The following is an 11,548-nucleotide window of genomic DNA, read 5'->3' as shown; positions in this document are numbered from 1 at the left end:
ACCCATGGTAACAGGCCGACTCTTTAGTAACCCGTCATCATGTCACCAGTATGCATTCATTCTTAATGTTTTCAAGTGAATGGCAAACCTGCTGATACGGGTACTTTTTAATGATTGGCAAAACGCAGAATTTTGCATTGACAAATTGATTGATGTTTTCTTTACGTAAATATCATTGGCAAATGTGATTCATATAGCTATTCACATTTGAAGAAGAGAACAAAACCACATCGTAGTCTGCCAATATGCCAAGCGCCCAATAAACCCTGGCTGTACAAGCTTGAAGCGAACTTAACATTAGAAACCAGTTTTTTGGTAGTGCAGGTTTTTTTGTTAGCTGGTTGATGGTAAAATTGTTGGTGAAATTTCATGAAGAAACTACTTGATAGAGAGCCAGAAATTTGCAAGATGATTTAGCTAGTACTGTCAATCTGAGACATGCACTGTGACTAGGATTTTTATGATGTTACTTAATGCTAATGTTAGTGACAAGGATGGTGATGACAATTTTTCATTCGTCACCATCATCGCAAGCTTCATCGCCAATTTTTACCAAAACTCATTTCATTTGCATTATTCTGACAATAATTTTTATCATCTTGGAATAAATCAAATATGGCTTGATAGCGGATCTAGCTGTACTGTGGTATATGATCTGTGCTGTTATTTTTCATGAAAGTTAAATTCAGAAATATTTTGAGGGTAGTTTTTGTTAATCGTTGATAATTATTGAAGCCCTGGTTACTTTAACAATAGACAATATACTTTATAACGAAAGTTTCCTTCAGAAAAAGCTTTCATCTAGCTGATAATATTCTTTTTTTCTTTGCATAATAAAGAGTAAAATGAAAATAAATCAATTTGTAGCATAGGTGTAATGCCACAGTTGAGCAGCTGTTGGAAAAATCTTTATACCAATGTCATAATGTTTTCACTTTCTTAGGATTTAAATGTTTAAATGTTAAAAATCAATTTAAAAAAAGTCGTATCTAAATTTTGTTAAAGTGGCCTCGATTTCCACTTTCATCAAGAAAGACAGGAAGGTTATTTTTAAGAAGTCCCAGAAATTTAATAGAGGGTGAGGTGCCTGATGAAGTGCCTAGCATGTGAGATATTAGAATGCCTTATCCTAAGATTGGCTAAGAGAGAATCTTTCCAAAATGCTTGGCAATTGCTCTACCTCTAGAGGTGTACGCCAGTGTTAATGGTTTATCCCGTTTTGATGTTATCTCGTATAGGAGCGTTATAAAAAGGGATGAAAGCGACAATAACAAAATGTCTTGCTACTTATTAAGAATATCAATGAAAATTTCTCTCGCATTTGAACACGATGTCGTAACGGCAACAGAGCTGTACATGTTTTTGGTATTTAGAACAGGATGGTCCCTATTCCATACACCAAAAGCAATTACAATATTATGTTTGTATCATTTGCTTTGTTTCTAGTTGCTTTCTTATAGTCTCTTATCATATCATATTCCTTGTTATAGTTCTTATAGTCTCTTTATCATATCATATTCCTCGCTATAGTTCTGCTTTACATCACATGAACAAACATCTAAATAAGTCATATTGATAAGTTTTATAACATATCATATTGCCCCATAAACATCATTAAGCTCTGTCATTACAACTAAGTGGCCTTGCCTTCTTTCTAGCGGTAAGCGCATTATTGCCTGCATTAAAGACAGAAAATCGGTTTATTGAAAACTGTTTATCTTATAGTCGAAGTCTGATTTACATACTTTCAAATAAATTGTTTTAAAGTTCCCTGTGTATATCAAAAGCTTCAATTTTTCAAGTTTCCTCCACCTACTAAATCAATAGTTTATGGATGTTTAAAAAACACAGGCTACTAAATATTTTATATTTTCTATCTTTCCTCCCAAAGTTCTTTTGCCACAGTGAACAGAATTTTTGCTAATTTTCAACAGCAAAAGTCCTTAGCTGGTCTGACAGAACAATTTTAATATCAATGGAAGAAAGAGAACTATAGAAATTCCCAACAAATGTGTTGCCTTCTTGCCCCACTCCCTACTCGCTGCTTTTTAAGTGAATGGCTTGCAGATGTTCTTTTCAATTCCCTAAAAATATTCCTGAAACATGTTTAACCCCCGAATGATCTCCCGCCTCTTCTTGTTCCAAAGTATAGAAAAAATGTGCTATTGAACGGTTGAAGTTCAAATGCTTTTAAAATGAAAACTACTCTTTACCGGTCTATCATAAAAATGTCGTATCCGAAAATAAATTTTCAGCCTCTGCTCTAATTGAAATGCACTTCAAGGCCTCTCACCCGAACCAGTTAGAATCTTAGAGATATTCAATAACATTGTTGCAGAGAAATAATGACATGACATGACCGTTGTTAAGACAGTTGCTTGTTTCTCGCCGCTTGTCATTAGTTTGTTTTGTCATGAATATTAATAAATGCGACCCACTTCAATGATATTTAGAAGTCATTAATAATAAATGACAGGTGTCCTTTTATATGCTAGACAACTAGCATCAATATTGATTATTAGCTGTAAATCGTCATCACCAATATGATTATTGTTATTAGCATAAGCATCAGTTAACATCATCATCATCATCATCATCATCATCATCATCATCATCATCATCATCATCATCATCATCATCATCATCATCATCATCATTTTCATCATCATCATCATCATCATCATCATCATCATCATCTTCATCATCATCATCATCATCGTCATCATCATCATCATCATCATCATCATCATCATCATAATCATCAATCATCATCATCATCAGCATCATCATCATCATCATAATCATCAATCATCATCTTCATCATCATCATCATCATCATCATCATCATCATCATCATCATCATCATCATAATCATCAATCATCATCTTCATCATCATCATCATCATCATCATCATCATCATCATCATCATAATCATCAGTCATCATCATCATCATCATCATCATCATAATCATCAATCATCATCATCATCAGCATCATCATCATCATCATCGTCATCATCATCATCATCATCATCATCATCATCATCATAATCATCAATCATCATCATCATCAGCATCATCATCATCATCATAATCATCAATCATCATCTTCATCATCATCATCATCATCATCATCATAATCATAATCATCAATCATCATCTTCATCATCATCATCATCATCATCATCTTCATCATCATCATCATCATCATCATCATCATCATCATCATCATAATCATAATCATCAATCATCATCATCATCATCATCATCATCATAATCATCAATCATCATCTTCATAATCATCATCATCATCATCATCATCATCATCATCATCATCATCATCATCATCATCATCATCATCATCATCATCATAGCAAGTGTCATCGCCATTTCTTGCAAACACTTTCATTTCCATTCTTCTGACAAGAATTCTGGTCAGTTTGTCTGTTTCACTGGCATTTTCTTAATAAATATTCAGTTTTCTTTCTTCGCGTATCAAAATTATATTTACTTCATTAATCCATCAAAGAAGTAAAATTAAGGACCGTTCAATTGTGTTTCTAAATTCATGAGATGAAGCATCAATATTTGGAGTGATTTATTATAATTTTATAAACTTGTTAACATCTTTTATCTACAAAAGAATGGTAAATCAATCCAAAACGAAGAACCTATAACTGCTAGATTCATGAACAACATTGTTGTCAGATTCTGTTCCCCTTCGCATATTTTTCTAATGCCCTGCATGTGTCTCAAATAAAAAAAATCTTCTTTGTAGTTCAATGCATGTATTTTTCATAACGATAAATTCCATGCTAAACATTCATGAATAATAATTCTTTTTCTCTGTCAAACTTCTGCATATCATTTGTTGGTAGCACTGATATTTAAAACTTTTTCGAAAATCTAAGGCTGGAACTGTAAGCAGTACAATTGTTAGCTTTTTCGCTCTAGGGAGGTGTTCAGGCCTCAATTGCCAACGAAATGAGTGAGAAGATCAGGCCTCGATATATTAATCTAAGCATTTTGAGTCGTTGACGCTTATTATTTAATCGTAATGAGCTCAATAGAGAGAAATATACAGTCTTTTTATCGTTTGCTTTTTAGAGATTGCTTCAAATAGCAAGAAACTCATATAAAGTCTAGGAAGTTAGAGTATCATTTTCGCTTCATTTGAAAAATACATCATTATTACAAGGGAAAATGTTTTTCAGATTATGGTAGTAGAGAGAAGGAGGCCGACACGAAATTAGTTCTGCTTGCAAAAATGTATTGACAAAAATTGGAAAAGATGGCTACAATCTTTTCTTATTGTGGGGACACTTGATACAGAAGATTTGCTATGTTTTATTATTTCCACCCCAAAATGATTTAAAGCATAAACGTGGTGTCTTTGCTCTTGCCTGAGAGCATAATTAGATGGTTTTGTAAACGAGGCTCGTATCAACTGGTACGAAAACAGATGGATGATGTCAGAAGAATGGTGTGGGTATATCAATGAGGCCGTTAATATTTGGTGTTCTTGGATATAAGCACGGCCAAATGGATGCTGCGGGCGATGCAGTTAGAATCAAAGCAAACGTAAGGCATTTTCAGTGGTTATTCTTGTTCCGAACTGAAGGTTCCATTACCACAAGGCCAACATAATTCATAGATTCATAGGCCAACATAACTCTCTTGGTGCCTAGGCCTTTGAAGAACTGTCTATAGTTTCAACCTGTTTTACATTTCGACCCTTAAAATCATACACGCTTTGTTGTATTTCTTCAGATAATGCTTATTTCAAATATAGCGGTATTTTGATCCGCATTGATAAATAAAATAAACTGCATTGATAAATATGGAAAGGTAAGACACTTGAAACTCAAGTTTAAAAATTATTTTCAACATGTGCAAATCACTACAGTATATTGCATTTACGACATGGATACGTAGTTTAATGTAAAAATGCAAAAAGATAAATGCCCTGAGTGTTATTTTATCAAATCGTAAGATGATGAGTGCATGAAAAAGTCTGAAGAGCTATCTGAAGAGCATGAAGTTTTTCATGAATTCTGACTGTGCTTTCTAAATGTTGATATGGAGGTCAACGATAGATTTTCCTTAAAACCCAAAGAATAGCTTGTACAATTTGCATTCACAAAGCTTTTCGGATTGGAAGCTCTATCTTTGGCCAAATGGCTTCTTCAATGAAACACCAGGATTCCATGTTGTGTTGATCAACAATTTATGAGTGGTTGATTGTGCAACATGTGAGAAAGTCTCATTCAAATAAGAACGCCAAAACAGGGGGGGGGGGAGGGGGCTTACTTTATTCTTTCTTGCCTCTGACTTTGGAAACAAATTGTTCACCAAAAGTTCAATTTGATACTTTATAATGATAAAGCTAAAGGAAAGAAAACAGTTGATGATTCCTATTTCTTCTCTGTTGTGCAATTTTCTGTATGCCAAAATTTGATTCACCCAAATTGGGTGATGGCTTAAGCTTGTCACAAAGAAATATCACCTGTGAAAGCAACATTACCAAATAGTTATGATGCTCATGTTGAAAGAGAGAAAAGTCTTCAAGACTGGCTTTATAGAAACATGTTGATTTTACCACAATTAATTTTTTTGTAGTATGTTGATTTTATAAGAAAGTGCTAATTAGCTGGGAAAAACAATTTTTACTGAAATTGTCTAATAAAGGGTGATATGACTCTACTTCACAGAGAATTCAGTTTGTACATCTAATCTAAAGAGATTGAGGGAAACTTTAAAACAGTAGCAGAACAATAACAGAAATACAAGTTTATTATTATTGTTGTTATCATTATTGTTTAAGAAGAGATTAAAATTATCAGAAAGTAGATGTAAAATTGTGCTACCATCATGCCAACAAGCACTATATTTGCATTCCATGCATGCAAAGCTTATCACACATGACAACACAAGTTTTGTGCTTAGATTGCAATCAACTGGCGGGACATTACTTGCATGGAAAATTCCATAATCATTACCATTGCCTTTCTTCAGCTTCAAGATTTCAAGAAGGACTCCTGCTGGGCAAACTGTTGTTATCCCCCCAGTCATAACAGTTGCTCACCCCGAGACATAACAGTTGTTCCCTAGCAATAGCTGATGAATCAAAATCAAATCTTGATTGAAGAAAAGCAGTGTGCAATATTTTGAACAATTGTCTTGAGATTATTGTGCTGTCTAAAAATGCTGAACCTCCAAAGGGATTTCATAACTGAATTGAGTTTCTTGAACCAGATACATTAACAATTAAAAACTTGTGTACAAAAGGGCACATTGATTTTCCAAAAAATATTCGAGGACCAGATATCTCACTGCACCATCTTCTAACAGCACTGTCACCACAGAAACCGGACAGGTTTAATGTAATTTTTTCTCTGCTACCACTTCTGTTCAGGGGCATGGTGGGAATTGTTATAGGCCAGGAAAAAAAGTTTCTAGGGGCACACCATTTTGATGCTGATTGTTTCTTATTGTTGACAGTTAAAATATGTTAGAAATAAGTGTCACAGAGGCAGCATGGGGTACAAATGGTAAAAGCTTAAAAGGAAGAAAAATCCAAAGGGGCCCACATAAGAAGTTGTAATGGGCCTACCAGGAAATGTCCCAAGCCCTGGTGGGCTAACATGTCCCTGCTACCGTTCACAGAATTTTGTCTCTTTTTCTAGTATGTGGTTGAGGGCACATCAACGTGGAAGAACATGGCTGTCGATCCGAAAATAACAAGTCTCCAAGACCTAACACTGTTATTGAAAAAGGCATTCAACTTATTTGGGTAATTTTGTTTCTGTCAATTTTTCAACCCAGCAGTTAGATTTCTTCATAAATATGTTAAATATTTAATAATTGCAATTTCACCACCTAAAATCTGAATATTATTTATTTGCAAAGATTTTGAATATTCATGCACTGCAGACAATACAGTGCAAAGCATTAATTTCCTTACAGATGAAGATAGTTTTTGAAACTAGTTGTAGTGTCATGAAAGCACTATAATTTTAGTATAGGTAAATATTTTTAAACTTGTTTAAACTTGTTGAATGTTAATGTGTATATTATTGAGCAAACATTGTGTCGTTTGATAGTGTTGGGGCTTGAGCTGTTTGTAAGTTGATTGTTTTTGAAAATATTTTATATTTCACCCACCCCTAATTACATTATATACATACATTATTTATCAACTTCTTAATATTTCAATAAGCTTGAACCTGCAAGTGAACTTTGTTCTAGTGACCTCCATTTGTCATACCTGTTGCCAAAATCTTCTTGTAACAATGACAGAGAAGACTTGTTTCTGACAATAACATCAGACTGGGATTTGGATGCTGCATTTCGCAGTGTTTCTAGCCAATTCTTGGTGATAAAGATCAGTCAAAGTCAAGGTATGTTATCTTAACCATATGTCAAGGTATGTTATCTTAACCATATGTCAAGGTATGTTATCTTAACCATATGTCAAGGTATGTTAGTCACACTTTTCAGACTATCTGACTTCAGAGCAGAAAATTGAAATCCAGACGCAGATCAGAAGCAATGTGAGAAGAAGAATAACGTCTTTGGTTGGTTCTTTTGTTTATTACCAATCAGTGACACCTAACCTTCACCTAGTTGAATGGTTCCTAGATAGAAAACAAACTATTTCTGTCTAAACAAGTCGGGATATTTTGTTTTGGTGTAAACAGATGATTTTGTTTTGATGACTTAAAAGACGACCTTACCTGTTCATTGATTTTGAAATTTTCCTCACTATACGTTTTGGTGGATTTTTGAGCATATGTTGACTAAATGCTTTAATTACACAATAATGAAAAAAGTTCAGGCTGGATAACCCAAAACTGCTCAGCAAAATACCTTTTCAAAATATGGAATGGAAATGATGTTTTCCAGTGATTACGCATCTGTCAGAAAAGGGGCACATTATCTCCTATTCTCTTCTATAGATAAATAGAAGAAAGAGCCTCTTGTGACTTGTTAAATGCTCTACTTCATGTAAGCTCATATTGCATTTTTGTGTAACTGAAAAGAAGCTCTTTAAGATTTGGTAAATAGGGAATTTGTAAGGGGCCTTTCGTACTGAAATCAACAAAAAAAGACAAGTAACCAAGTTCTAAGTTTCTGTCAAAAATGAGAATAGGTTGATGTGAATATGAATCAGAAAAGATCCAGTGAATAAATGAATAGATGTTGATGATTGCCATTTCCTCCCACCACATATAAAGACACATACAAATGGGCAAAAGCTCAACATCCCTTTCGATGTTTGTGTTGCCGACCTTCTGCAAAATCCTACTCGCCTAGTTCCAATCCATTGTTACCTTCCTGACTTTATTTTAGGTAACTGGGCCCTTGTGGAATCAAAGGATGTTCCATCGGTCGAAGACATCAAAAGCAACATGCCGCAGTTGCCATTTGGTGCTACCGTGCGCAATGAAATATACAGGACATTTAATCGAATAGTTGATGCATTTATAGATACCAAAAAGCATCCTGTTTTGACTGAAGGGGAGTTTGCTACTCTATTCAACACAGAAGGTAGACTTATAGATCAGCAGCAACTAAGACTGCGTATTTTTAGTGGAGGCGTTGAAGGGAGGGCTAGAAAGGAAGTTTGGTCGCATCTATTAGGAATTTATCCTTCTGATTTATCATCAGTTGAAAGGGGCAGGTTTTTGTTAATGAGGAATCAAGTTTACCATCATTTGAAGCAGAATTGGTTAGAAAAAAGTCCAAAGAGTGTTAACGATCTAATTCACATGATACAGAAGGATGTGCTGCGTACGGACAGAAATGTTGAGTTTTTCAGCGTTCCCGAGGATCATCCAAATCTCGTTTCGTTGTTTAACATTTTGACTATATATTCACTGAATAATCCAGAAACGTCATACTGCCAAGGGATGAGTGACATTGCTTCTCCAATTCTCCATGTGCTTGATGACGAAATGTTGTCATACTGGTGTTTCTGTGCACTCATGCATAGAATGAGACACAATTTTCAGCGGCAAGGCTTTTCAATGAAGGTCAATTTTCATATTCTCTTAGTTCTCTTGAAGAGAGTCGATCCCGAGGTGTCTTCACATCTTGAAGACATTGGCGCCGAAAACCTTTTCTTTTGTTACCGGATGTTACTTCTGGATTTAAAAAGAGAATTCCCTTTTGAGGAGGCATTGGGCGTTCTTGAATGTGTGTGGAGTTCCATACCACCAGACAAGACCGATCCAGAGTCAATAACCGCATTTTATCATAAACTGTATCAACTGTATTACCCTCCTGGCACTGCCACAAATGGGACGTGGGAAGGCATATACACCAAGCGGAACAGCAAGGATACCAAGAGCTCCATCGTGTCGTCGCTGCCTCATCCTTGGCTTGTCAATTCAGGCTCACCAATGACACTCCTGCTTTGCCTCGCCATTTTGATGATAAACAGAGAACAAATCCTGAAACAGCCCGATTACAGCTGTTTGGGAATCTTCTTCGATAAAATGGTTCGAAAGCACGACTCATCCAAGGTCCTTAGCAAAGCAAGGGCTCTTTTTATTGAGTACATTAAAGCATTTTTAGATGGTCAGACTGTCGATTCGGATGTTGCCACTGATCCGGTTTGTCCATTCGCAAACTCGGATAAAGCACACTGCTAATTTTAGGTCCAACTTGAAATTGATATACAGAAAGTTTCCTGGTTCTCTGCTCATGCTATTCCGGTCACCGTCTTGTTTACATAATAAGAACATCGATCAACATCATAAAGACGATTTAAGAATGTTTTTGCATCATCGGTATTGAGATCCTGTTTAAAACATGAAGTAACGTAGTATTGACGTCAACGGGCCTGATTCTATTGTCACGAAATGAATTTTCAGGCGAAAATAATACAGTCATGTAGGAGATAACTGCGCAGTATCAAACAAGAAGAATGTCAATTTTTGTAAAGTAGATTTTAAATCTAGCGCCTCCACAGTAATTGATTGACTATTTTGATAAAAAGAGCTATTTAATAGTTCGTTTTTACCTCTAAGTATGCAATTCCAGTATTGTTATTACATAGTTGTAAATAATCTATGTATGCATCACTTTGGGTCACTTAACAAATTTCGGGGTTCATTTATCGATAATGCAAGTAGATGATATTACCAATCTCCTTGGTCCATATAAGTTAGCTATTAAACGGAATTCTTTTTAAGCTTTTACTGAGCAGTATTGAAATATCGTCTCTAACGCCTTGTCGTTTTCCCGGTCCGCATCATTCTGCCCATTGAGACCCTTTCGAATCTCAATTAGATATGTGCATCCCAGTAGCCAGAGGGCAATCGGGTGCTAATGAGCACCCTTCTTGTGTCCCGAATCAACGAGGAACTGGGGAAAATTTCCATTTTGCAGAGAAGACTACCCCGTTCTCTCTGTTAGAAAACCTGGCCACGGGCCTTATGAGAAATGTGTGAATGAAGAAAAGGTTACTGTAGCAGGCTGCTCGACGGGCTCCAAAGAGTTCTTGGGGCGAAAAGTCGATAAAAATCAGAGCAAATAAGAAATGAGAAACCTGGTGGTAAAGTTCGTCAAAGATTGCCCCCAATCTCATCAACTGCCTCGTATACAATCAAGATAGGTTGGAGCTGCTAACTGGTTAAAGCAATTCGAAGTTTGTGAATCACGTGGGGTTGTAGATTAAGGTCGAGCCATTCAACCTTCTTCATTCAACATTCAATCTCCATTCTTTTGCTGATGCCACATCACCCTGACAACTTTTTATAATCGATTTCCATTCATATAACTTGGCTTTGTGCCAAATATTTTTAATAGTAAGAATTTATTCCAACATTTAAGAAACGTATTTCTTTTCGAATTTTCATCTTATTCTAGATGGCGAAATAATATAACTTAACTAGGTATCAATATTCTAGGAATTCAATTGCAAATTGTTAATGAAATTATAAAGCAAAAAGGAAACAGAATATTATGATTATTGAAATTGTGTTTCTTTCTGTAGTCACGCTCAATGACTTTGAATCGGCTATGGGATTTGCAGAAGTACCCTTGCAGATGTTCTGCTCAGACGGACCTTACTTTTCTTATGCTTCTCAGACATGCTCGCAGTATGTTCTTCTTTCACGACCAGTTGCTATTTTTGAAGCGAGTGTACTCGATCAGATAATTTGAATTCATAAGCCTTTATCTGAGCCTAAATCTGGTTCAATTAATCGTTAAGATAAAAGCAGAACGTGTCAGGCCAATTCAAAAGACATATAAGTATGTGGTGAAATCATCTTGTCATATAACAAGCCTTACTGACTCGGCCAGTTCCACCTTATTATTCGAGTTCGCGATGCTAGGATGGAATTCTATTATTCTATAGCTAGTTCAGTTCAAATCATGGTGGGTAGAGACTTCTTTTTTTGGCCGTGAAACCTCTTTACTTTTAAAATACTTGAATACTTTTAGGCCCCGTTCACACGGGAACGCAATCGTTCCGTTCCGTTCTTTTCCGTTCCGAAAAGCGGAACGCTCAGGGGTTGTGTTCACACGGGAACGCTTC

The 11,548-nt window shown here is 35.6% G+C and overlaps 1 protein-coding gene across 1 annotated transcript; it reads left to right on the top strand.

Moving 5' to 3' along the window:
* Positions 1–4,430: 4,430 nt before the first annotated feature.
* On the top strand, positions 4,431–10,967 carry LOC135692596 (TBC1 domain family member 25). Its single transcript, XM_065210784.2, has 4 exons — positions 4,431–4,581; positions 6,687–6,793; positions 7,249–7,400; positions 8,353–10,967. Exons 1-4 carry the CDS (start codon positions 4,498–4,500, stop codon positions 9,654–9,656), a joined length of 1,647 nt encoding a protein of 548 aa, XP_065066856.2. The 5' UTR covers positions 4,431–4,497; the 3' UTR covers positions 9,657–10,967.
* The last annotated feature ends 581 nt before the right edge of the window (positions 10,968–11,548 follow it).

This window comes from Rhopilema esculentum, chromosome 3 (assembly GCF_057945365.1).
Source record: "Rhopilema esculentum isolate cy_ngs chromosome 3, ASM5794536v1, whole genome shotgun sequence".
Taxonomy (NCBI): Eukaryota; Metazoa; Cnidaria; class Scyphozoa; order Rhizostomeae; family Rhizostomatidae; genus Rhopilema; species Rhopilema esculentum.
The sequence above is the reverse complement of the archived record's forward strand: the minus strand, read 5'-3'. Positions and strand labels throughout refer to the sequence as shown.

Coding starts and splice junctions, on each gene's coding strand:
- LOC135692596 (XM_065210784.2), top strand. CDS start 4,498: ATGAGGCCGTTAATATTTGGTGTTCTTGGATATAAGCACGGCCAAATG. Junction 4,582..6,686: donor CAGTTAGAATCAAAGCAAAC/GTAAGGCATTTT, acceptor CTCTTTTTCTAG/TATGTGGTTGAGGGCACATC. Junction 7,401..8,352: donor AAAGATCAGTCAAAGTCAAG/GTATGTTATCTT, acceptor ACTTTATTTTAG/GTAACTGGGCCCTTGTGGAA.